Consider the following 27,964-nt stretch of genomic DNA (forward strand, 5'->3'; position numbering starts at 1 on the left):
CCTCCCACAAATTGCAAGAAATTAGTAAAAGAAAATTCGTATTATTATTGGTAAAAAGAGGAAAATTATAACAAAAAAAGTCCAGAAAACTATATACAAAATTATTATAACTATATATTTCAAATTATGTTCCAGAAAAAAATACATATGTTTCTTTTTGTTGAATTCCCAGCAGTTTATTTGAGGTCACTTTCTATTTCTTTTTTTTTTTTGTTCTTAAATTCAAGTAATTTTCTTATAACTTTTTACTAATTTCTTGCAAATTTTGGGGCCATTTATTGTTAAGTTGCTCATTGCCTTCTCCCCTTGTTTTGGAGATGATCAAACCAATTTGCTCAGATTTTAAAGGGTTAATGGCTCATATAGGTTGTTCTAACTGCCAAGTATACCGGTGAGAAAATCAAACACACCTGAGTTGCCTGACACAGGCGCAGACATGGATCAGCCAAAGTGCTCATGTGGATCCACTATTGGTCACTTTTGCTTTCAGTGAGGAAGTGTTTTTGTTCCATGAGGTGTGTGAGCACTTTCTGCTGTTTTTGACAATAATCCCTGCATTTAGCTCAGCACGTTGAAAAACCTTTGAGTGCCGCAGTGGGAAAGAGGAAACGAGTGGACTGGTTATAATGGGATAAAGAGACTGAATGACTGGTTGTATTAACGTTATGCTCTGAGAATGAACGAGCAGAGAAATTGGACATCGTGCAGATTAACAGGAGGACTTGGTAGTGCACACAGCGAGATGCTCATACAGGTGAGTACAACAACTCTGAATAATAACGTCAACAACAACTGCATCATTGACTGTGCTGTCTGTGCAGTGTCTCCTATGTGTTGTTGTAGCTGCTGTGCAGTGTTTAGACAGCTTTATGTTGTTGATTCTATAAGAAGTGTCAGGTTATTTAGTAGGGATGTGAATCTTTCAGTATCTCACAATTCGATTCGATTTCGATTCTCAGGGTCACGATTCGATTCAGAATTGATTCTCGATTCAAAATATAGGAGGTGTAATTTCAGGATCTACTCCAGTCTGTTTTCCCAGTGGCATGTTATGTTATGAAAACAAAGTGTGTATGAAATTATGGAGGTTTTATTATGTACAAGCCTTTTGTTGTAGAAAACCTTTCTCTCAAGTGTTGGGAATCAGAAAGTGAAAAAAATAAACATTGTAATTATTATAGTTCAAAAAATAAACACACTTTTCCAAAAAAAAAAGTCCCATTGTTTTTTTTTTTCAGTTGTTTTGTGTATCCCATTACCTGTGCCATTCTGCAAAGCAGCTCCTATCTGTGATGATGCAGAGGGCCACATCACACTCCTGACACTTCAGAGAGGGCCCTGACTCTCCTGCCTGCTCTGCCTGCAGTCAACACAGAGTTTACATCCATATGAGGCCCTGCTGCTTGTTAGACTGTCTCCTGATTTACCCTTGTTATTATTATTATTATTATTATTATTATTATTATTATTATTATTATTATTAAATATAATTTATTATTATTAGGGGCTACCAGAGTTTATACTAACGCATGAGGCGCTACCAATAACACAGAGCGATAGATACAGGTGGATTAGACCAATCACAGTGCAGTTTGAACCAGATGACGTATAGCATGCGTAAGCGGATACGAAGCGTCGGCTCGTCCTCCGATTGGTGGACAACACTAAAACAACCTCTGACCTCTCTCCAAAAGAATCATGGGAAACCAATATGGCGTTTAGCATAGACGCTAATGTATTTTTATCATCGGATGGATAAAATATGGACGTACGACACCCAATATCGGATCCATTATTACGGATTTATTGAAAAAGGGTCCCGTAAAAACAGCGGGACTCCCAGGCTGCATACTGAGGCTTCTGAAAGAGCTACGATGCGTCGGACTCATCCCTCTGACCGGCACAGCTTTCACTGCAGAGACAAGTAAGACGATCCGACAAACGGTCTCATAAATACTAAGACTTTTCTAAATGATAAAAATTTACTATAGATTATATTTAGTAAATATAATCATACTCAGTGTTTAGGATTTTTTGATTCGCTTCTGAATCGTTAGAAACGAGAATCAAGTTTCTTACGTGAATTCTCCCACCCCTGTTATTTATCCTAATTTGTGAAGCTTGGTATTGCTTTTGCACATGCAGCCAGTAGTCACATTTTATTTAGGCTATTGTAGATCATTTTTGTCAATGTTTTGCCTGTTTTCTGGTTAACTGGGGGTAAACTGGTTGATTATCCATTGCATATACAGGCTGCTGCAAAGTGCCACATATAGAAATGTAATTTGGCCCGCTGTTGCTTTGGACACAAGAGGTTGTTATGCTTTTGTTGTTCAACTGGTGACATTTCTTGTGACTTATTTTGTCATCTCCAGCCCTCCACCGCCCTTTATATATATTATACAGTACTCTGAGGACATTTTAACTGACTCTCTTATTTACTTCAGTAATTTCTTACATAAATAATTTTACTTTTAGGCTATTTGAGTGTAATTTCTTTAAAGGAACTTAATGTATACTTGAGTAGCCTCTAATAGTCTCGTAGGCTACTCTTTCCACCCGTGGCTGCTGGAAGTAAAGGAATACTGTAATCTTGCTTGCTTATATGGTCAGTTTCTCTCTGATTTTGGACCGTATTTCTGTGGGAACATGTCTGGTTGTGAAGATTTTGTTTTAGAATCTTTTATTGTCAATTTTTCAAAGTAGACAGTGTCACTATACTCCAGGGGTGTTCAGACTTCTCTGAATGGGGGCCAGATAGGAAAAAACCTGTGGGCATGCTGCTTCTCACATCTAATGGTTTACTTAAAAAAATCCTATACAAAGGAGACAAACGCACCTTTTTCATCTTACAATGAAAAAGTATTCAACTTTCCACCGCTCCTGAAAGCGGCAATCCTCACTGTCAACTTTTTGCTTCTTTGCTGTGGCCATGTCTGCTATTTAAAAGGAAATGTCTGCTGGGAGGTAACCATTCTTTTGCTTATTAACTGGCTGTTTATGAAAACACGTCAGTTCACGCATAGTTCCTATTTGAAGCACGTCTACAAAATGTATTTGAGTCCTGCCATCGTGAGGTGAAGGGAAATATTGCAAAGTGATATTGCTTGATTAACCAATATTGTGTGGCGAGCCATGTATAGTTTATTTTTCAAGTCAAGCTAAGGGCCATGTAAAATTGGTTGGAGGGCCACATTTGTCCCCCAGGCCACACTTTAGACATGCTTGTTATAGTTACTACATTACAGCCACTCCCCGGCTGTAAGTATGCTGCTACACGTATGTCAGGGAAAGCTGCAGTCTTGGTTGCCAGTGTTATTAATTTTTTTCCCAATATCGGATCGTAGTTCTGCTGGAACATGTCAGGTTGTGTTTGTTGTTTGTTGTGTAAGTTTTCAGTTTAGAAGCTTTGGTTTTTCTTATTAGAGTGTGCTGCTACACTCAGTTACAGTCGCTCTCAGCTGCTGCTGCAGGTAGCAACATGATAATGTCCGGGAGACATTTAATCTTGTGCCGATGTTGTTAAATTCTCCTTGATTTTGGATCATATTCCTGATGAAACATATCTTTTTGTGAAGATTCAAATTAACAAGCTTATATTGGTGATTTTTTTATGGTAGATAATGCCATGGTACTTGATTACAGTTATTCTCCTGGCTGTATAGAGACCAAGATACAGAAGATCCGGAAATGCTGACCAATCAGAGCAGCCTGGGCTTTTTTCGGGAGGGGGGCTTAAAGACATCCGCTCAAACGGAGCACATCAGACAGACAGTAAATACAGGTGTTCCAGCAGAGAGGAAAATAAAGTGTTTTTTGAACATGAAAGCATGCAAACATGTTCAAATGAAAACTCTTAACTACAAGTATGAACCTGGATCTGAGCACAATAGGTCCCCTTTAAGCACAGGAATGCAAGGACGCTGGGGCAAAATGAGCGCCCACAACTGTGCAACTGGTGTGCACATTGAAGTTGCACGGCTGAGCCGTTTGTTCTACAGAAACATGTCCTACGCATTTCTGCCTCAGTAGCTTAAATTATGATCATGCAAACAGAAAACCATATCTTTTTGGCTTTATATCTAGAATACAAACCCAGCTTCCCACCATTCACTTTTCTCCCATATAAAAGCATTTTATTCGGCCTCTTTTCAAGCTGTCCCTTCGCTGCGTTCCTGCGCTGGTAATATCTGCCATAAAATCCCTGATACATTTGTAAATTGTGATGTGTGTTGCGTAGGTCTCCTGCATACACATTCTCTTAAGCTGAGTAAGAACTGCTGATCTGCCGTCTTTTTGGCCCCAAACTCAGACCCGCTCCGGGGAGGGTAAAATGAAGAGAGGGGTGGTTTGAATTTTGATCAGTTTATTTGCATTTTTCACATGTCAAGCCTCTTAATTTATCTGCCAGTTTTGATCGACTTTATGGGAAGCTGACTATATATTAACTCACAGTGTGTCATCATTTTTTTTCTGAAAAGTAAGCAACAAACTGACCAAATCAAAGTTTGATTAATAGGGAGGTATAGGCAGCATTGTTCTGGTGACAGCTGCGTAAACAGTAAGCCCAGAGAGCTTTTTAGCTGTAAATTTTCAGATCCAGCAGATTGTAAAATATACACAGCAGGGCAGAAGTTCACTTTCATGTTGCATTTATGGAACTGAATATACTGCTAACAGGCAAACGCTGTGATTTACATTTACGGCACACTGCGGAGGCACGGAGAACTCTGTTTGGCTCCACACATCCAGTGAAAGCCAAAAAGAAAACATTTTATGTTGTCGAAAGGATTGAACATGAAGTGTCAGTCAGTAACTTCCCACAGTACACAACCCAAAAACATCACCAGTCCTTGTTATCATCCAGGTACAAATGCGGCAGTCTGTCTGCATTTCACCTTCTCCCAGTAATAATCCTGCTGTAGACTCTACCGAGCGCTAAATTATTCAGGCGAAAATGTAAAATACATAGAGGTGTAAGTGACTGCAGGTAAAGGAGTGTCAAACTGGGCAAATACATCTTGCCATAGTAAGCTCAAATTTGTAATTTAATATAAAAAAAACATAAGCATGTAAAAATAATATGGGTTTCCTGCCATAAAGAGGACCCATGTCTGTGTCGGAGGAGAGATACTGTAATGGGGTCTGCACTATATTATGGCTGTATTGCATTAAGGACTCCTGGGGCTGTTCTTGCAGGGGAATTGGCAGCTCTGCTTCATCTTTGATGGATTCCCTCCTCTGAAATTGTTAAATGTTGATATAGGATAAGAAAGCCTTGCTTTTTGATTCTCAGACGCTGTGCCATACTTTTACTGTTGATGATGTGGATATGTTTTAGATGGACGATTAGATAGATTTGTTCAAATTGAATTGTTTTGCACGCCTGGGCTGTTTTCTTTCCTTTTTTTCTTTTTCTTTTTTTAACTTAGACAACCATATCTGTAAATCATGCATCCATACATTGAGAGTAATTTGGAGCAGATACATTATAATTCAAAAGGACTGCACCATTGCCAGGAAAGATATCCACCTGATGAATAAAAAACAGGAGATGCTTCTTATTTGACAGAAAGGACAAATTACTCATGTATTGTGTCTTTTTATCTTTTCAGATACTTTGGTAAATGTTGACTGATGTTACAAATGCGTGATTATTTGTTATGAGACCAGTGAAAAGAATCCCTAAGATGGAACTGTTTGTACTTTTTACCTCATAGAGTCTCCCTATCTTTTAACTTGATGATGATAACAAGACTGAGCTGAAACATCAAACACGATGTCACTGTTGAAATTTCTATGTGAATGTGGCGCTCACAGGGAAAAATGATACATATTAAATCCAAGTGTTTGACATTTTATAATCTCAGGAGCCCAGAGCAGTAAACACAGCAGTTTCAGAAATCACTATAATTTCTGCCAGACCTGACCAGACTGTATACAGTGCAACTACAGTTAATGGTAACATATTGAGCAGAGTTTAATTCGGCATCTGTTCCCGTGACGGATTGTAAACGTTTTTTCTAACTCGGCCGGTAACTTAAAGCTGTAAGGTTCAGTAGCATGCATTTATGCGACTCAACGCTGTACTTGCAGCCTGAAAAAATAAACATTTTGGTGGAAACACTGATTGTGTGTCAGTAACAGTTTGATTTACTGCAAGGAAAGAACTATGTATGTACAAACATTCAGAAATACATCTTGCTACAAGGTGCCCGTGTGAAATGATTCAGTCAAAAGATTTGTTCAAGGATAGGTTTAAGATTTATAAAATGACACTCATATGACCTTATGAAAAATATTGTTCGCTGTCAAAACTGGCCATGAAGAGATCTCAACATAGAGGACCAAATTCACAATCGCTGTGCTGTAAGGATCATATCACATCTGGACAGGATGAATGATGACAGCAAATACATTTTTCAATGTACGTACAAGGCCCTTGAGTATAGAAAGTACTTGGAAAAACTCTGAAACGATCCATTAAGAAGTTTGTTTTTGTTTAAATTTAGTAAAAAATATAGATGTTTGTACACTAAATAGGCAAGGAAGCCAGCAGCCAGTCAGCTTTGCACAAAAATGCTCTGTCCTGCACATATCTGCCGTTTAAAACACTTTCACAAAGCAAACAAGATATTGAGTGTTAATTAAAGTGCTTGTGGGTAGATTTTTCGACACTTCCTCGCTAGCTGTCCAGTCTTTATGCTCTTTAAGATATGCTAACCAGCTGATGGCGGTAGCATCATATTCAGCGTACAGATGCGTGAGGGGTCAGTCTTCTCATCTAACACTCAGGAATAAAGTGAATAAGAATGTTTTTCTAAGTTTTAAAGTCAATACTCCGTTTTCACATCTGCATTGTTTTGAAAACAGGACTTACGGATTTTTTTTTTAACGGTATTGGGGTTTTTTTTTTTTTTTTTTAGTGAATAGGTATGGTCATGCATTTTAATTAGGGACATTTTCAATGCCCATAATATGGGACATCTACAGGGAAGCTATGCCAATTTTCAAAATACATACATATTATTCTTGTGGTCAAAGACAGCCCCAAAACATCAGTAAATATGATCAACTCTCTCCCAAATCCAAAAACCACAGTGCTAAAGTCAAGTCAAGTATAAGTATGAAGTGTGGAATTGCTCCACAGACAGTGAGTATGCTTACATGGACATAAATAACCCGTCTATGATCGGGGTTTTGAAGTACAGCGTTTAGGGGTCGACAAATTATCGGCCTGGCCGTTTATCTGGGCAGATATTTGGCATTTTGCTGATCATCTATATCAGCGTTTTATTTTAATGACCAGCGATAAAATTAATTAATGAAAAACTGTGCGTATTACACTCAGCCAACACCAGGGAAGGCAGTCTGCAGTACATGCAAGGAAAGTGTCAGCATGGGAGGATTTTATTTATATGGGATTTTTATTTTGTAAAACCTCAGGGACCTACTTTTATTCATTCATTTTTTATTAAAATTGTTTTACTGAATTGTATACAAAAAAGTTGCAGGGACCTTGCTGTATATAATGTTGAAAGTTTCATTTTTGATTCAACTTTTGCTAAAAAAAAATCATTTTTATTGTAAATGCATATCGGTTCCAAATATTTGTTATCAGTCTCATTAAGTACTAATAATCGATATCAGTATCTGCCCTGAAACACCAATATAAGTCTACCGTTAATCCCGTTAATGTGTTTGACAATGCAGACGAATCACCCCATTATCAGAGACCTGGATCAGCCCTTACCCCATCTCAGAAACCTGAATATGCCTGAACCTGAAGTGCTTTGAAAGAAGCTGGGATGCTGTTGCATGTATACACCCTATTCTGATTATTGAGAACTGCCAACTACCAGAAACACAAATACAAAACATTACATCAGCAGCCATTACATCTCAATCTGGAGTGATGAAGAAACAAAGTTCTCTCTTTTAGAGTCTGCATATCCCTGTTCACTGGCCCCCTGTCCAACAGGCCACATCAGCTATCAGCTGCCTTCAGGAATAATGTTAGGTGAGTGACTCTGTAGTGTGTGTGTGCGCGCGCGTGTGTGTGTGTGTGTGTGTGTGTGTGTGTGTGCACAAGGTGTGTGTGTGTGTGTGTGTGTGTGTGTGTGTGTGTGTGTGTGTGCGCGCGCGCGCGCGCTGAGGGAGAGAGATGCAGATGCTCTATAAGAGCAGACAGCTGTTGGCGATCGCAGCAGAAGAAATTAGCAGTTAAGTTGTGAAGTGATTGTAAATATGAATTGTAGTGTTTAATATTTCCTGTTGCTCTCATCTCCCATTGTTAGTTTGTTTTTGTAAACATCAAAGGTGCCTGTGCTAATAGACTGCAGCAATCAGTAACCGTGTTAGTACTATTATTTTTTTTAAATGTAAACAAGGAATATTAATTACTTTATTTCCCTGTGCTCATATTAACACCTATTTTACATGGTTGTTCTCATGCACTCTTGATACGTTTTCCTATAAAAAGTAATGCAACAAAATTTGTACACATCCCACATAGTGATGAGCCGGTAATTTGTGCACAAACAACATTTTTTGGAAGGTTTTGGTCATGTGTCCACTGAGCGGACGTGAGTAGAAGGAAGTGGTCTCTAGTGGTACGGGTTAGGAGGCAGATTGGAGTGGTGGAAGGGTAATAAAACACAAGACTAGTGAACACAAGAGGATCCATGAGAAGTTTGAGTGAACTCTTAGTCATTTTTATCGTTTTTTATTCATTTATATGCACTTAACCTCAGTAACTTTGCTTGCCTAACACTGACTGCCTTAAAGACGTTTTCGACCAATATAATGAAGGCTCTCACATAAAACGAGGCTGTGTATGCAGTAGACAAATACTTTTGAAAATGGTGCTACATGACCAGAGAAAACACAGAAAGGGGTGCTTTTGCTCAGCCTGACGTAATGCGGAGTGGTCTGTGTGAAACAATGGCAGTCGGCCAGATCTCGTATTAAACGGTGAACTAAAAGGTGTTTCTGAAAACATTTGTGAAAAATATGCAACTCAGTAACAGAATCTTGGTTTATAGTTGATCAGCGCTGCTTGATTTTACTGTTTGATCTCCTCTGTATTAGCCTCCGTATTCAGTGTGCAGGTGAAAGTGTGGCGCCCACCTCCTGTGCAAAAACTCTCGCCAATATGAAGAAATGGGGCGTTTAAAAACATTTAGAAGAGAAACAGGCAGTGCCTAGTTTTACTGTTTGATTGGATTTTGGTGTTTGAGAGACGGAGAGAGGGGCAGGTGCGTCTCTCGATCAGCTGTATAACTCTGACTTGGTCAGGGTTGGTGGGCAACACAAAAAAGGGGAAGTACAGCCTATAGTCTGAGCAACTGTCCCAAGAGCCAGCAAAGCAGACTGCAAAATTACTTAAATTAAATCATTTGGCGGTCTGTCACTGGCAGGGGAGGAGGAGTATTTAGCCACTGCACATGCTGCCCACATTGTTTTGATACAAAGCTATACATTTCTTTACATTGCTTATGTAACCTTAAGTTAAGGACGTAATGTAATTTGTAGGGTGCTAATTCGTAGGATATCATACGAACCGTTGCATGAGGAGACATTAGAACACCATATCCTGAATATGATCATAACTAGGATGACTCACTCTGTGCTTCCACAAAATCATGCTCGCATTAATTGTGTGTGCAGCAGCTCCGGACTTATACTTGATGGAATAATAAGTTTGAGACTTACTTTTATGGTCTCTGGCTTAAAGAGAGATAAACTCATGTTCACGATATTAATTGAACTTTTTCTATGCTTTGAAAAAAAACATATAATAATTCATCATTTCTGTGGCATTCCCCTTTAAAATATTCAATGAAGAAGAAGAACAATAGAGTTAAAAAGCTGGGTCATAGGCACTCTGAAAAAACTGGTGGCTGTCCTGACTCTCAAAAAAGCCCGCAGTTAATTACACCATGCATCATAACCTCTTGCTCTCTGAGGGGGCCGAACGAACCCCCACACTGGCAATTTAAACTACTCCTTATAAGCTACTTTTCTCCTGCATGAAAACATAGATGCACACACAATGAAATAATTGTTCTCACACACACACACACACACACACACACACACACATGCACACACTCAGTGAAAACAGTATGATACTCACACACAGGTTATGGCTTTCCAAGCAGTTTGAGCTAGTTTAATCTCATCCCTGTATACATTCTTTGTCATCAAACCATTATGGACAAATATAAACGCAGATAATGAAAGCCTTCCATGAGTACCAATACAGAGCCATTGTAGCGTACAGTAATGTCCATTCAAGGTACCGTAGATATCATTTGGTTGAATGAAAGAAAAGTGTTTTTTTTTATATACATAAAGACAGAAATATACACATGTGCAGGTGGACGTATGGCGCACACCCACAGTCATTAACAACAACATGTCAAATGACCATAAACTGGTTACGTCGCTGTCGTTTGATCTTTTCGCCGCCTGCTGCAAAGGTGTACTGTAGAGCACCCAAATGAAAGAGCCGTACGGTAGATTGATTATGGTCACGGATACTATACCAACACTTAGAACACTGAGTAGGCTTTACAGTTTAGAGTTTACACTAGTGTTGAAGAGACAGAATGTAATCATCCCCCATCCCCGCCCCTAAATTTGTGGTCTGTTCATCCAAGAGAAGATTAAGTCGAGAACCAATTCAAGACAAAAAAAAAGTGTGACTGATAGCAGAAATATGTCTCTCTCTCTCCTTCTCCCTTCGCACTCACTCCTACCCCATTTACCTCTCGCTCATTCCTTTTCTCTCTGCAACAATTTCTTTTCTGTCAATCCTGTCTTCTTTTAATTACGTTGTTCATTCCCTCTCCCCCTCCTTTGGTGAGAAAAGTGCAGAAGTCATTGAAATGTTCAGCTTCAGTCCTCCAGGATTTTGTGTCTCAGTCTGAGGGAGAGTAGGTCCCGGAGAATGGCCTTCGTGGGCCTCTCCTTACCAAGGGTCCTTTTTAAAGCCGTGTGCTTCATCACAGTCGTGCTCCGCCGTAACGATACATCAAATGAACAACAAATTCACAATTGTAAAACTTCAATATTTTCCACCTCTTTTTGTTTTTTTCTTCTTTCATGAATGCCATTTTATGTCAACTACCCGGAGATTCAGCCTTCTTAATATCAGCCTCAGAAATAACACCTTCTGCTTTTGGGATCAGCTTGTGGGTGGATGACCTCTTTTTTCTCCTCCTGGCGCTCCTATAAGGCATGCTGGGCCAGGACCAAAGCCAAAGCCAGGCCGGGGAGCAGAGCCCAGACGTTGGCACACAGACAGGCAGAGTGATCCTCTGGCAGGACCGGGGTGTTGCCCAGGCCACCGCCCATTGGTTCAGGATACTGGGCAGATAGAGGGACACACAGAGGGAGACAGAGACGTGTAAAGGTTAGATGTGACTCACACACTCGTGCTGCTTTTTGCTCTGGCATTTGATGAGGGAGAGGAGACGGGAGGAGCCTGGAGGGAGGTGAGACAGGCCAGGGTCAGAGCTGAGGAGAGGAAGTGAAAACAAAGATTCAGAAAGTCGGAGTAAGAGTGAGACATTACATGGATCCGTGGCAGACCCACTTTGGCAGGAACATTAAGTGTTTGATCCACCAAATGTTTTGATATGTGAAGTATCTCAGTATTTCAAGCCCCTGCTGCTTAGTATGCTCCCTGCTTCTTAAACAAGTTGGCAACAAAGGAAAGCTTCTTGTGAGGACTTTTTCTTTTTTCTTAAACTCTTTTAGGTTGTGCCAGCAAGTCTCTAAACAGTTTTTAGAGCTATCATTACAGGCTTTATTTACAAGAAAAACATGCTAGGAAGCCAAACACACGCTACAGAAGCCAGCAGCAGCTGTGGATTTCTTTCAATATTTCATAAGGCATAAATTACAGCAAGCAGAGGCCCCAACAAAACACTTGCAAGACCCCTTGTATGCAGTTTGACTGTGCACAATCGGAATACTACAGTGTTTATTCTTATGCACAAGAGAAAATAAATGTATGTACAGAGTGCAAATGGAGAGATAGAAATGTCCCATTACCACAGTGTTCACATTATGGCAGAGAGCAGTGGGAACACATCAGTCCAGATATTAAACTCCATGGCCTCCAGAATTCCACCGTTATATCCAAACTGCAATTGCCTTATTATGTGCTTTTCCATAAAATTGTTAGCATTTTGAATACTTTTTCAATTTTCTCTGATTCTTGTAACACAAAGCATAACCATTTGCCTCGAAGTTAAAGTAGTCTCGCTCAATTTGCGGAGGCACCATTTTCAGTCCAGCACAGCAATACAGCACTACATCATAAGGAACATGAAACATTTTCTTCTTCTCCTCCTCCTCCTCCTCCTCCTCCTACTCCTCCTCCTCCTCCTCCACCATCCCCTCGACTCATCTTTACCAATGTAACCTTTGCAGAGATTGCACTTTGGTCCATTTCCCTGAACACAGGAAAAACATCTACTCAGATGTTATCTACCAGCACCTCATCTTCCAACAGAACAAGGCAACCTATGAACAAGAAAATAAAAAATGAAACAAGAAAATTGTGTTGGATTACATTAACAGGACAGGCATATATTTTTTTCCTGCAAAAGGAAACAGGAGAGTGAGGGAGGGAGAGGAGGGGTATCCAAAATAGCTGCAGTTATCTCAGTGTACCTGGGCTTGTGCATTCACGCTCTGCAAAGAAATGGTTAAATGACAGTTGCCAAAAAAAGGGGGGGAAAAAAGCTATGGGTAGCTTGACAATGCACCAAACACATCCGCGACTAAAAGCCAATTAATTAGCAAGGGCAGTGATGTGTGGCAGCAGCCTGTTGACATGAGTCCAGATCTCCGGCTGCAGCCAATATCCACACATACACACTGGAGCTTGAGAGAAGGTACACACACACATAAACACATTACTAAAAGCACAAACACATGCGTATGAATGCATGCACCATGATGGAATACAGACAATGTCAAAACATCAAGTCATTTACTGATGCTTTAACACATGCACAGAGAGAGAGAGAATCTTGTTTAAACTGTTGATAAGAAAATATTCCTCTTGTCATTGAGCAGGTTACTACAGACAGTGTTTTCATTATCGATCAGCACATTGTCAAATTTACAGTGCAACCAGGCTGCGTTCCCCAAGGCGAGTAATCGAGTAGCCCTGAGGTCCAAAGCTTCTGTCCACAATCAATTCTATTCAATTGAGCTGAAAATCAACACATGACAGTGACAGTGTGGGAACACAGGCAGCATCAGCTTCCCAGCGGCTGTCAGGTTAGAGGCGGGGTTTACACACACACAAGTTGATATACATTATATTTAAAATTCAACTTGAAATGCAGTAAAAATGAGCGGTTAAACTTAAATAATTCCAGTAGTAGTGACATCAAACGTTGAGGATTGCAGATTGCAACCAGCTGAACCTTATCACATGTGCTAAGTGTGACTCCTGGTTGGAATTCCTTCAGTATTCATTGTTCAGGAGGTTTTTACCAGGAGCTGAATGATCTGCAGAGGTCTTCTCTCAAAAACAAAAGGACCTGTTGATTTCACCCATAAAAACACTGACTAAAGCTGTTTCACCTTACAAATCAGTGTTTTTTCGACGTCGTTTGACTCGTTGCAGTCGGGCTGCCAGCCGAGCCCCTGTTAATGTGTGTTCACCTTTTTTCTCTGATAACTTAAGATCCAGACATTCAGAAGAGCCAAGTTATTAATTGTTTAAAGTAAAGAAGACAGAAAATGAGTATTTCCTGAATTCTTCTGATGTGGTATTGCTCATACGCTTGCTCATGCATACGGTATGTGCTCAGTTAATGTGAATGTAGCTTTATTGAGGGCTTTTTGCACCCCACTATACTCTGCCCACCTACAGGGTTCCAATAGAAAAAAGCCACATGCAGAGACTTAATGTGGCCCATAATGCTGGCATGAGACTGCTTTTCCATCTTCCACGATGGTGTAGTGCCAGCCAAATGTTTGTTGATGTTGGTGTGCCTACCTGCTTTATAAATACATGTGCAGACTTTCTGTTTCAGATAATTGCATCATTCAGAACCTTGATAAACCCTGAGCTGAGCTCACTCAGGTTTTCATCTGGACTGTGGAACCACTTTCATAATGTAGTGTTTTATATTTCCTGCTTATTATTGTATTTATTGTGTCTATTGTATTTTTATAAATAGATTATTGTCTGTTTTTATGCAATACGAACCCTTTTCTGTGTATTTAACAGTCATTATTATTATTATTATTATTATTATTATTATTATTATTATCATTATTATTCACAGAGGTATCTTCCTCCTCAAAATAATGGACCCAGTGATTTAAGCCAATAAAAACACTGAATAAACACTTTCAAGTTCAAAATAAGTGTCTTTCCAGCACTGTTTAGCTTGTTGTGAAGGAGCTCCTTACAATGGTTGCCTACGCAAAAACCAAATGGTCTTATCTTGAGAGAAAGTTTGGCTTGTCAGTTTCGGGCTGCTGTAGAAACATGGTGGACGTCTTGGATAAAGACCTATTCAGATATAAATGGCTCTCTTTAAGATCATGAAAACACAAAAATTCTTATGTGCAGGTAATTATACTCTGAATAAAACATATTATATTAAATTCCATTTCTGTCAATATCCACCTAAATCGTTCACAGCTGACCTTGAAACAGCTCATTTTTCAAGAATCAGTTAAGCAAGGGCATTGAAATTCAAACCAGGATTAAAAAAGATGGCAAAAAAAATCCATTTTATCTGTGCAAAACCGACAGTGGGAATATGGCAAAGACATCATTGGCAGTTTACAATTTCCCTCATCAAACTGTACAGAAATATGTTAGTATATGGGAAAAAATATTGTTTTTCTCCAAATAAACAAAGGAGGACTCGTGATACAGTTCTGATTTGCAGTGCTCAAAGGAGCAAGCTCTAGCCCACATGTTTACTCACTGAGCATGGGATAAAGCCCACAACCACTGGCAGTGACATTTTGAATAATTATGCATCTAAATTAGCTTAAAATACTCCATACACTAAAAGAGAGCAGTATGACGGACATCAACAGGATTAGTCACAGACCGCAGATTCTTCCATGCTCACTCTTCTATAGCTGTGCTTTATATTATAGGTTATCCTTTGGTGTCACGTTTGTTCACCCGTCCATCACAAACCTGATGTATTCTGTTGCTATTTGTAAACATGTGTGAATGCACATGTGTGATTGCACATGGGTGCGTGCTACTACGAGGCCCGTGCTGGCTGCCGTGAGATTTACAGCCTTGGACAGTCAGTCTTCTGCCAAAAGGACTCATACCATAACAACACTCCCCCAATTTATCTGCCATGGAAGTTTGACAAGTTTTAATTGCCAGGCATAGTTGTCTGAGAACGCAGGGCCGCCCAAAATGTCCCTACCAGCTCCCTCTCTAATTATAAACTTCCTGCTTGAGTAATCACACGTCTTATTGTTTCCTAATTACCATTTTTACAATAAATTAAACACCACGCTGCAGTGAGACAGGCACAGAGCGGTGCATCAATACTGACACACACACACACAAAACCTTTGGAGAATGCATTCTCCCGCCATCCTCTCGCTCTCTTTCTCTCTCCCTGCAACACCTTTACCAAACGTACACAATGTTATTGTTATCAGTGGTGCTTGTTCATTAATTCTCCTCTTCGCAGCATTTTTAAGGTTTTAATTTGCTGTCTTCACAACAATGAGGGTTTCCGCGTAAAGGACAATACTGCATGACTCGGGTGCAGTGTGACCATTTAATGGCTGTGAAAGCCCCTGGAATTACTCAAAATAGATGTCTTAATGGGAGTCATTCATTCAGCATTCAAATTTGCATTCATAAACACTGCTCGCTGCTTGGATTTTGTGTGTATCCCTAATAGTCAGTGAAAAATGACATTAACAATAACATCAACAGCAGTGGTGGCAACAGAAGGTTTTACAAAGTACAATACTTGTCTAATTCAGCCAAGCTTGGTAACTGGGTCTCCTGCAAAGGTGAAAAACATCATTAGTCTTACACCAGAAGGCTGCACGGCACATCGAAAATACATCTGTAAAACAGAACAATATTTCGATGTGGAAACTAATCAAACTCAACAGCTAGATAAAAAAGAGAAAAGAAAACCTCTCCTTTGCCCGAAGTGCAGTGAAATACTTCTGTCCTGCTCAGGAGAGACGGAGAGAGAGGGGGAGTCTTTGGCGGACAATATGGTCCTGTCATTTTCACATTTTATTTGAAGAGAAAATGAAGTACAGTTCCATTAAAAGACAAACACACGTGCATTCTTGCAGCACGGCAGAGAGTGATGTTTTTCTGCTCCAGACGGTGAACCCAGTTATAGCCGAGTTGACTGCAGTCTTCAGAGTAGACGGCACTGAGCGGAGAACAGGCCCTGGGCCAGTATTTTAGAACCTCTAATCCAGATTAAAACCCCCACCTCCCATTTATTCCACTATTTCATTGTATGAGAGAGAAATATAATATTTCAACCAAATGTCATCATCTTGGGTGTAGCATAAACTGTCTTATCATAAAGCGTCTGTTCTGATGTGCCAATTGCTTTAACAAGCGTAGAGATTGAGTGTGATGTGAATGTGAATGGCGCAGCGTGTTGAGCTTTATGATTTTGCCTCTGTACAAAATCCTCCTTTCACAGAAGCTGAGTGGAGGAGTGTTTTTATGGTTCTTTTGGTATTAGGTCCATTTGAACAGATTTGTGCAAGGAAGTTGCTGGAAACTGCACAGAATGTATGAGTATATTTTTGCTGCAACATCAACAAAATGCATTTAAATGTAACATCTCAAAGCATGAAACAATCAATGCAAAAAGATATTACCTTTGGGATGCTGACAAAGGGAGGTTCCGAGGTGCCCGTGGACCAATCCGACCCCGTCTTCGTCGTCGCTGAGGGGCCAGGGACAGACACATTTTTGTTCTGCATGTTGTCTATCCCATAACCGAAGGCCTGGATGGCATTTCCTGCAGGGACAGAGATATAAAGTCATTTGTTTTTCACTGCCGTCCCAGCAAGAAGCCAGCGAGCAGACAGACAGCTCTAAGTCAACTTCTTGGTCCCCTGCCCAATCTTTGGCAACCGAGGGAATGAGGGAGGGCGGAGTGGGACTGAGGAAGGAATGAGTAAAAAGGAGTGAGGAGAGCCAGTCTTTTTGCCTCGTCAGTAAGCTTGAGAGTTAATCAAAAACAGCAATTGGAGATTTGTTTGTGAAAGGCCACTCAGGATTTTACAAAATACCAATAATGCCTTATGTTTAATATTCTAAGCTGCGCTGTCTTTTTGTGCCTAACATGTTTACAGTGTGCTATCGTTTTAACTAGTAATTATCCTTCTATAAGCGAATCCTGCAGAGACACAATAGACGCATTCATCACATGCAAACAACCTCGGGTCATGTCCTCAGCTTATTACAAAAAACCCTTTTATGTTGCAACAGTCATTCTCAAATTGCAACATGCTGACCAAATAGTGGCATAATGTCTGCACTTGAGATGATGAACCCCAATTTGTTTGCCGGCAGTTGTACACTCAGAAATGGAATCTTTTAAAAGTAGCAAATCAATCAGCTCAAACAGAGAACAGCAGCCGGCGCTCATGTATCCGCCTGCAGATGTACTGTACGCATGTGTGTAATTTTGTGTCTAAGTGCATGTGCGAGCCTCTGCAAAAATGTGATAAATCCCTGTTCAGTCAGCTTTTCAGCTAGATATGGTAAAATAGGGGCTGAGTACCTTTTCACTGCTCATCCGTTTAAAACACGAGGCTTGTTTCTCTTTGTTCAGCCAGAGAGAAGGCAAGGCATGTAATTGCTTGGCAACCACCTCCATTATAAGGTCAGCATGCAGAGATGGCTTTGAATAGATTCATGTGACTGATCAAATTCAAAACATTCCCAAACAAAGCAGAAATGGCATTTCCCCACCACCACACAAAGGACAGAGATAGGATAGTTGCGGAGCACATGAGCAGAATGGACACACACGCGGCCCTTAGTGCTCCCGAAGCATGGCCACATTTGTCTGTCATGTCCTCTGTCCACCTACACAGTGTTATAACAAGTACACATACTGTACAGCAAAAAGAAAGAAAGAAAAAAAAACACAAAAAGGCACGTACACCTGCACACTTAACACATACAAAAGCACCCTTCATGTTTCTCATTCTGTTCGGCACTGGTGATTTGGGCTGCTGCTGGAAAATAAAAGCACAGAGAGCTACAGAGCTCACCAGTGAAGCCTAACAACTTAAATGCTAGCAGTGAAGAGCTACTGTAGTGAAGTACTGCTGAGACGTGCGATGTTACGCATCTGTTTGTCAGGGCCGTCTATAGCTAGCTATCCCCCTACAGATGCCGTACGATGGAAGAATAAAGTCATAAATCAAACTAGTTGGCTGGAGGGCCTCCACACAGGATGTTTTACTGCACCCAAATGTTTCACTGAGTGATTAAGCTCATTGCCAATAGCAATTCAATTTTTTAATGACTCTGGATAAGTTTTCCTTTAACCCCTGGGCATAGCATGCATTGCCCTACCTGCAGGGACAGATGGAGCAAGAGAAAAGGGAGAAGAGAACAAGAGGAAGAGACACAGAGGGAGGAGGGGAATCACAGTTCAGACTAGGTTTCAACTGATATCCTCTCAGCTGGAATGTTTTATGTTGGCCTCCCCATATTTGACTAAATGTTAAAACTATTCTATTCTTGGACTATTCATTTGCTTGATGATGAAGGAGACAGTGGGGGAAGAGAGAGTAGATAATAAATGATATGTCCAACACATGGTTTCAATTACCGTGTGCTTTGCTTAGTCGATCAATGTAAAAAAGGATTTAGTCTGCAGAAACAGTGAGTGGAAAGATAGGGGTGAGATTGTGGGGTTGATGGAGGCCACGGGGAGCTGAAAGATCATTTATCAGATATGTATATATGTATGTATACTTCTGTACAGTGAGTGTGTTTTTGTGTATATTCTCCTCCCTGGTGTGTCGAAGTTTATCGCCCGTTCCCCTTGACTGCAGAGAGGAGATGCTGCATTTTGTGTTATTTTTCAAGACGCCTCCTCAGCTCCCAGCCTCATCCCTCATCCTGCACACTCAGCTAAAACGGTACCCCAGCAATCTATTGAAATGGTCTGAAAGCATTATCCACACAATGGAACATGTTAAAGGCAATGGTGTCTTGTAGCGCTGATGACACTGCTCGCTCCGCTATAGCAAGGAAGGAGCTTGCTGTATTTTACCTCGCAGCAAAAAAGTATAAGGATGTTTGAGGTAACCACTCTGTCATGCTGCACACTGTGTGTGTTATGCATTAGATGTACAGATGAGATGTATTTTAGCTTCTGCTATTATTTCATTTGTGCAAGATCTGTTCCTTTTCATGACATTTTCCTCCCGCGAGGGATAAGCCCTTTAACTCTCTCAGATTGAATATGAAAATGACATGCAAATAGTTCCTTTTGTATTAAAGTCCAGGGCAGATCTTGCCCAAAGGAGGGATGAGAAGTGATAAGAAATGACTAGTTTCTGAGAAACTAAGAACATTTAATTTGAACTTAATCAGTGGGCAAAGGGGTGTCTGTGGATAAGTTGTATCGAACTATGTAGCAGACAAATTATTTAGTTGGACTGAAGAAGTTCCATCCAACATGCTGACCATCGATCCGTCTGTCCCTCCATGCATCCATCCACGTTCTTCTATCCACCCATCCATCCCTCTGTGCGTCCGCATGTCCGTCCGGCTGTCATCCATTTACATCCATCTGTCCATCTGTGTGTCCATCTTTTCATCCATCCATGCATCCCGCTATACATCTGTCTGTCCATCCATCATCTATCTATCTATCTATCTATCTATCTATCCCTCTGTGCATCCATCCATCCATCCATCCATCCATCCATTCCTCTGTGCGTCTCTCTGTCCGTTCATCCATCCATCCAAACATCCAAACATCTAGTTACCTCTATCTCTCCATTCATCATTCATCCATCCATTAATATTTTTACCTTCCATTTTTTCCTCTCTTTTTAACGAAATAACAGAAATAATTTCATATTTTCTGTTTAAGCCTAATAAGATTAAAAAAATTGAAGTTTTAACTGACTTAATTTTCTTTTGACATTTTAATACCTGGAGGTCTGGGCCCGCCTCTCATTATTTGCATGTTCCATCTCTCAACTACCATCCACTCCTCAACATCCTGTCCACAGTTTTATCACTGAAGAGCTCTACAACACTGAAAAACAGAGTCTGCCATGAGATCATTAAAGTTGCATTCGATCGAAGTTCATGCCTCACTCTACTCTTACATGGCATCAAGAGTAACTACGGCGTCGTGCGCTTGTGCTCTTATCAATATTACATGACCGCTGGACCCCTATCAGTTATAAAACCCATTGCAGATGCATGCTGAGTATCTGTGTGTCGGGATGGCTCACTTAGGCATGTGTTATCGGTGAAGTACCGCAGGAAGTTCATACATTCCTCTTCTTGGTTTCCACTGCCCTTACAGGTGCACCATGGGGAAATGGTCCAATTGGAGAAGCTGCTGTCGACATAGTTGGGAGTCATCTCTGTCCCTGTGAGCACATCCACACACAAACACAAACACATGCACAAATTAGGACGAACAGTTATGGGTCACTAATGGACAATAATGGACTGCATTTATTGCAAATAGTATATAAAATGGATAACAAGATGTTAGTCATAGGAATGGGTTTGCACTGTTTGAGTTTATAGGGCGGTAAGGCATTCTGTAATGCTTTATTTTAGATGTAAAGAGGCCATTATGTTATGAATATTTTGCAAAGTAGGTGCTTTGGGAAGTGTGTGTGCTGTTGAATATAGCGCAGCTGTACCAAAACATTTTACTTTTTCAAATGTGTCTCTGTGTCGACACTTTCAGCTGGAGTCAGGGGTGTTAGATGCACTTTGTGTAGCATTTTCCAGAAAAATCCTGGAAGCGCCATGGCGTGTTATCACTTCATACAGCACCAGTTATGACACATGGTGGGAAGGCTGCGACTGATACTGAAATATGGACACTTCAGCAACCACTATGCAGGGAAAAAAAGTTATTTCATGTAAATTTGCAGTGGGAAGTCTTTGCAAGCTCTGTGATGCCGCCGCAACATCACCAAAATTGCTGTTATCAAACGCTGGCTAGGATTTAAAAAAGTGCGTGTACTAGTCCAGGCACATTGTTTGAGCAACATTTACTATAAGCAAACAGATGGTCATCAAGTGTTTTAATTAAGTAAACGCTCTCTCCGTGCCTCTACTGCCTAATTACTTCTAGTAGCGAACTGATGTCCAGTGTGCTGCAGGCTGTTTCGGGCCAGGAGGGAGAAAAAACTGCGAGTCTTGCTGCTCTGCTCACTCCTCCTTTAAAAAAAGAAAGTAGAGCAGACTGCTGCTACACTGTCAATAAACATCACTCCTTATCTCACAGTGTGTCAAAAATTTGAGAGAATTCTTATGGGTTTTAGAGGTAATTGTGCATCTCTGTATGTCTCCCACCATTTTATACACCCCTTTTTCTCTCTCAAACACGCTTTCACTCCATCGCTGGTCACCCACAGCCCTGGCTGTACTGACCGATGAGCCTTGCGTAGGAGGCCAGGCAGGCTTGGTGATTGTCTTGGTTGGGACAGGTGCTCACTGTGCGCGGAGTCACCCCGCAGTTCACCAGGTAATCAGCCAACCTAGACCTGGATGACAAACATGAAGCACAGCACAGAGGGAAAAAAAGAGAGGCAGGGGCTCAGTCACAAGCACATGACAGATGAACACACAAATTCAAAGCACAGGGGCCTAATTTTTTTGGCACCGTTTTTACTCTGGAGCATCTGTCAATTGAGACCGGCATCCACCTGGGAGAGTATATGGACCATCTGTTTCTGGGCTGCGGCAACAGGTGTCCCCAGTATCACCCGGCTCTCACTCACACCTCAGCACCAACAAGCTATTTATGATCTTCATGGCTTGCAACTTAAGCCCAGTGGTGGTGCATTTGTGTAAGAATGAGAAAGATATCATGTGCCTTTTTTGGCTGCTACTTCCACGCTCTTATCCTGGACATCTAGACCATCTCCCAAACTCACTTTCCCCACAAACCAGGGGACTGATAAAAATAGTATGTTTTGTTTCGGTGTGTTTGTGATAAGAGCTTAAAGTCTGTGGAGGCCCCCAGGGTGGCATTGCTAATCCACTTAAGTAGGTTTATTGGGAGTAGCGTGTGCAAAGTTGCTCTGTCTGTACTGTTCACATCACAGCTGCCCACTAAGTGAATCACAATCCATTGCACATTTTTCTCTCTCTTTCTCTCTCCTTCTCGCTGTCTCTCTCTGTGCCATGACTCATTCTTTCTGACCTGGTCTGACCACTTTTTGCAGCCTTAAGTTCAAAGGTACTGCAACAAGCCTCAGGCTGTCTTGTCCTTAGTGAACACAAACAAGCGCACACACACAAATACTCACAAACACACACACGCGCATAAACACAAAAACATGTTCAGTAAGGGAAGTTGACTGAATGGGTTTTCTGGCTTGTATCCAGTTGGTTGCTAACTTTCGGGCAACTTAGTGCCCAACAAACTGCAGTTGATTTGACTCATTTATGATAGCTGCACTGATAGCCCTCTCTTCTTTTCTCAGTCACTTGAATAGTCATTTGTTACGGTGTTTTTTAAAAGGGTGCCATGTGGGAGGATTTTTAATACATCATTGTCAGATTAATTGTGACATTTTAATTACCATAAAGAAATGAATTGCCAGCCAAAGTGCCAGTCTTTATCTCGTGCCAGTGGTGTGGTCCTGCTTGTTCCTCACAATAAAACGAGTTGTATAATGTTTTGGGAAATACCCTGATTCCTTTTCTTGTATAAGATTATGAACAGAACTAATACCCCTCTCACTCCAGCTGGAGTCAGGAGATGGTTAGCTTAGCTTAGCATAAAGACTGGAAGCATTGGGAAACAGCTAACCTTGTTCTGATACAATATGTCGTGGATTTTTTTAAACGTTTGGACAAAGTCCAAATGTATGCTTGGGTACGTTGGCTCTCTTTTAAACTTCATATACATTTTCATTGGCATTTTGTTATTTATAAGGCTGTTCTTTGCCTACTTCTAGCATATTTATGTGTCTACATTAAGCAAAAAAAATGTGAATGGCTATGCTCTTACAGTCTATACCTAGGTTATGTACAGAGTTTGGAAAAAGAGCCTTTATGAAAGCAGCTCTATATGGAATCTTCTGCAGAGGGACTTAAAGCTGCACTCACTGGTCTTCATTTTACTGATTTTTCAAACTGAAGACTGACTTGAATACAGGTTCTCTTCACATTAAGGGGGGGAAATAGTCACATTACAGGTATTCAGCTATTGTCAACCATCCCTACAATTCTTCATTACTGTATGGTTCCGACTGTGTGCTGTGACTGGACTGTATAAAATAATGGACATAGCTTCTGTGATGACATCCATTGGTTTGTGGACTAGCGTTTTGAAGCCTTGAGTTTGGCATTTCAACAGTCACCATCTTGTTTTTTTGTAGCCAGATGTGACTATAACTTGACCAGAAAGTGGAGCTGTGGAAATGTGAAATGTAGATTTGAATCACAGACTATAGCGATGCTTTGCAGACTGTCATTCAGGAGGCCCGCCTTTAAATATATCTAACTTTAGGCCTAAATAAAATGTAAACTAGTGGGTTATGACTGTTGATATTGGCAATAGAGAGGAAATAAATATATTTTTTGTACAAGGCTGTAAACATGTTTATATCTGTTGTGAAGCTGGAAATTTTAATATGAGGGTCTATTGGGATTTACTCTGTTTTGGAGACAGCCTTAAGTGGACTTTTGATGAACTGCAGTTAACACACATGCACCTAAACACATATACGTGAGTGACCTCAATAACCACTCATAGCATAGTACAACAACCGGTTTGCATATCAACAACAGAAAGAATACATGCCTGATTATCTTTTGCATGTTGTCTTTTTTTTTTCTCTTTTTTTTGTCTCGTCTTGTCCGGTCTTGTCTATATTCCCGTCTTTATCTACCCCCATGTATGCACTGCATTGCTTGTCAGTACCCTGTCTTTGTTAGAATTTCATTCTGCACTTTGCACTCAAGCTCGCTTGACTTGCACTTGTCACATCCACATGTCAAATCAGAGGCAGTCAGGTTTTAGGGGAGAGAGGGATGGTAGCTAAGCTTGGATATTTTTTGAGATTTAAGTGGTAAATTTATGAGAAAATTTACAGATGTACTGCCAGTCAGTTGATGAAGATGAAGGAGCAACACAGTCCGTAGAGGGAGTAAGATGTCATCGATGAATGGGTTTAATGCAGGACTTTCATACAGGAAAGGTTTGTAAGGAAAGTATTATTTTCAGTTTTTAGGATGTATAAAGCTTAGGATACTTAGAATGTATAAACTTAGCAGAATAACTGAATAGACCTAAAATACACCCAGCCAATGTGGCTATTTACACCCTGGGTGCAAATAGCATTGTTGGCTACAGACACCTAGTTGCTCGTAGCGAATCGGTTGCTTATAAGCCTTGATGTTCTCATCTAAATCTTGATAACGCCAACATAAGTATTTCCAAAAAATGACTAACTCTTCCTTTGAGGCAGCATTTTTGTTTGCCTTTTTTTCTCCTCCTGGTGCCAAAGTTTCAGTCAAAGGCTATTTCTTTTGCTTTTCCAAGGAAGGTTATAGTTTTTGTTATTCTCACAAAGTCTAACAACCAATATACACTGGAGTCAGTGTTTTAAACGGGCTTTTCATTCATCTGACAGAGCAGGTACACTTTTGTGCTTTTAAGCAATGCAGCTGTCCATACCAGACATATAACAGCTTGTGCTTCTCTTGCGCCCTGAGCTCATTTTTTTGCTCATTCTTTTGCCGTGCAAGGTGTAGACAAGGTCTGAAAAAAAGTGCCTTCATTTGTGTCACAGGAATATCATCTTCTTTGCTGATTAAAACTCATTCAGCATTGTAGGATATTTATCACAAAATGCAGTTCACAAAGGGAAATGTGTAAAGTTTCTTTCAGTTAAATAGTTATCCCAGTGTCACAAAACAGATGAGATAACAATCACCTCAGGCTAAAAATGTCACCGATGTGACATCGTCAGATACATATTTGATCGCAAAATAATTACATTACGAGACAAAATATGTGAATTAAGCATTTGCATGTATTTTCACATTCACATACCACTGATGAGCAAAACTGTGAAGGATTCAGTACATCTGTTTAGTAGCTGAATCATACTGTAGTTAAAGAAACTTTGACAGATGCATTGGAGTCATGCACAGAGGAACAGATTCATATTATTAAAAACAACAAAGTGCTGATGTTGCACACAATACAGGATGCCACAGTAGCCTAAACAGGTGGAATGTTAATGTCACACAAATTTACATAATGCCTGCCTTTCAATATGCATTGCGGCTATATCATTTATTATACTCTCTACAGTGGTGCTACTTGATCACTTATTCATCATTTTATGCAATTTTCTTAAGGTACTAAAGTAATTGGATTAGATGGGATGAATTGTAATGATACTGAGCTTCTACCTGCATTTATTTGCGAACACTGAATCCATTGCTTTGTCAGGAGTGACAAAATATTCAAAATTTTGCCCTTGTTCCAAAAAGACAAAATTCCTATTTAGCTGTTTACATGGCTAATAAAAATGAATATTTCACTAAGATTCCCGTTTACATGCAGCTGTGCATACTCTTATAACATGCCCTAATATGCTGTGTATCACATTAAAATATAAAGGAGTGGAAAGGCTAGAGTGGGTTTGAATCAAAATAGTATTTTTTTCACCAGTGGTAGACCTACTGGACCGTGTGAACACAGCTTCCCTCTTCTATTCCTCACCTTCTTGAACAGGTTGACGTTATGATATTTGTGCATATCCAAAAATGTTTAAACGTAGAAGTGCTTCTCCATTCGACTGAAAATGTTGGCTTTTCTTTTGGGAAGGCATTTCTACCCGATCCTTGCAAACTTTTGGCTAGTTGGTTAATGCACAATGCATCCATGAATACACGGAGAGTGGATCATTTAGATCTTTTATCAATTACATCAATATGAGATTTAACCATTTCCTCATGCTTCGTAAATTCAGCTGTTGAGAATTAGCCGTCCTCTTGTCTCAGCTCGACCCTAATTTAAGATCTTAAAATGCTCTTCCTCCTCTCTCACTGTAGTAACCTTTATTATGTCTGAAATAATCAGCTCTTGAGATAACAGTAAGATCCAAAAGAAAACTTGAACAAGTCTCAACTCTGAAAATTTGATCTGTTCTCTGAGTTGAGAAACCTTTGAGAAGCCCATGAGCAAAGCAAAAAGAACTCCTGCTGATTTATTCTTTTGCTCCACATTTCTCCCAAGTGGGGGTTTAGGAGAAACAGATCATAATTTAGTAATCTCAAATAAGAGGCTGAATTATTTCTCAGAGACAAAGAAAAGACTATTGTGAGCGGCGAAATGTTCTTAATCGGAAAATGCTTAATTCGGAATATCCAAACAGAATATGCTGTTTACATCACCCACATCAAATTCAGAATATTGTCACATTCAGAATGCTAGTGGACTATTAGTGTGCATGTAAACCTTGTCATTGTCATTCAGGAAATTTAGAGAGGAGGGTAATTTAGGCCGTCAGAGAGAGAGAGTTTTGCTGTTGCTGCTGCAAGTTAAAAACCAATGTCCTTATAGTTCTGCTGCATCTCAACTCTGGGAATAAAGACAAGCAGATTGGGCAGAGGGGGAATGTGGGGTGATGAGGTTACAATCTCTCTGTCTCCCTGTATGTCTGTCCCTCTCTCTCACTGTGCCTTTCACTACAGCAGAGATGCAGCCAGTGTGGTGTGATGGGCTTGGGGCCTCCAGCAGCAAACCCCACTCAGACTCACTTCATTACTCCAACTCCATCTCCATCCGCCCTCCTATCAAATCACCCGGAGAGCCTCTCGATGTGACATGCTGCTAACATCACATCTAAAGCCACGCTTCAGACAACTGAACGTATGGTCGCTCTAGCATGTCTGCGAAGACTGATAGAGATGCACACACACGCGAACACACACATGCTCTCATGGCGATAAACAGTGCATAATGTTAATTCACACAAATACAAACCCTTCCCTCCCTGCACCTTTCCTTCTCCCTCAAAGCTCTCTCTCATCCATGCCTGTTCTGAGTGAGAGAAGCCACTTGTATCCACAGTCATGCCACAGATGATAAAAAAGATACAACAGACTGAGGGAAGAGAGAACAACTCTATTGTGTCTACACAAAGCAACCTTTACAGCCACAGTTTCCATTTTTCTACTTCTTATATGGGCTACGGCCTTTTACTTTGCTGCTAACAAAGAATGTGAGCGTCAGATTTTTTTTGTAGCAAAGGCAAAGACCGTGGAAGATTAAAGAAACTGAACAAGCACAGTGTTTCTCTTTATGATGCAGAGCTCTTTCAGACAATGATGGCTTAAAAACAGTAATTTAAAGTTTAGAGAGGTGTCCTGAGTGTTCAGACAATGGTGTTCCAACACCGGGATTCAGCAAATTTCATGGCTTCCACGGGCTTTCCATTATACCTCGGCAAAGCGCCACTCGCTGCTGAAATTACAGGCTGTCTAGCTCAACAGAGTTTTATGGTCATTTCAGCCACTCAGCCCCCAGGGAAGTGGCAGGGGAGCCCCCACAGAGGTAGACTTCTTTCAACCAACCTGACACTTTAAACACAGTGATTCGGCTGAGCGCTGAGTGCCTGTCCATCCAGCTTGGCAGTAATAGAAAACTAATGGCTTTTTTATATGGATTCTTATTCCTATCACTTGATGCCCATGACAAAC

The 27,964-nt window shown here is 40.5% G+C and overlaps 1 protein-coding gene and 1 long non-coding RNA gene across 2 annotated transcripts in view; one reads left to right on the forward strand and one right to left on the reverse strand.

Moving 5' to 3' along the window:
* Positions 1 to 1,708: 1,708 nt before the first annotated feature.
* On the forward strand, positions 1,709 to 27,938 carry LOC148189786 (uncharacterized). Its single transcript, XR_015776466.1, has 3 exons — positions 1,709 to 1,924; positions 20,580 to 20,648; positions 26,960 to 27,938. It is a non-coding gene; the product is annotated as an uncharacterized LOC148189786 (long non-coding RNA).
* Positions 10,146 to 27,964, reverse strand: part of LOC121944971 (GDNF family receptor alpha-2-like) — a 55,211-nt gene continuing 37,392 nt past the window's right edge. The window contains exons 5-8 of the mRNA XM_042488953.2: positions 21,668 to 21,780; positions 20,506 to 20,646; positions 16,888 to 17,030; positions 10,146 to 11,373 (exon numbers count right to left, since the gene is read on the reverse strand). Coding sequence (XP_042344887.1) covers positions 11,236 to 11,373; positions 16,888 to 17,030; positions 20,506 to 20,646; positions 21,668 to 21,780 — 535 coding nt within the window. The 3' untranslated portion in view covers positions 10,146 to 11,235. The remainder of the gene's footprint in view (positions 11,374 to 16,887; positions 17,031 to 20,505; positions 20,647 to 21,667; positions 21,781 to 27,964) is intronic.

Source organism: Plectropomus leopardus, chromosome 4 (genome assembly GCF_026936395.1).
Source record: "Plectropomus leopardus strain MGB_pleo_1.0 chromosome 4, ASM2693639v1, whole genome shotgun sequence".
In the NCBI taxonomy this organism is placed as follows: domain Eukaryota; kingdom Metazoa; phylum Chordata; class Actinopteri; order Perciformes; family Serranidae; genus Plectropomus; species Plectropomus leopardus.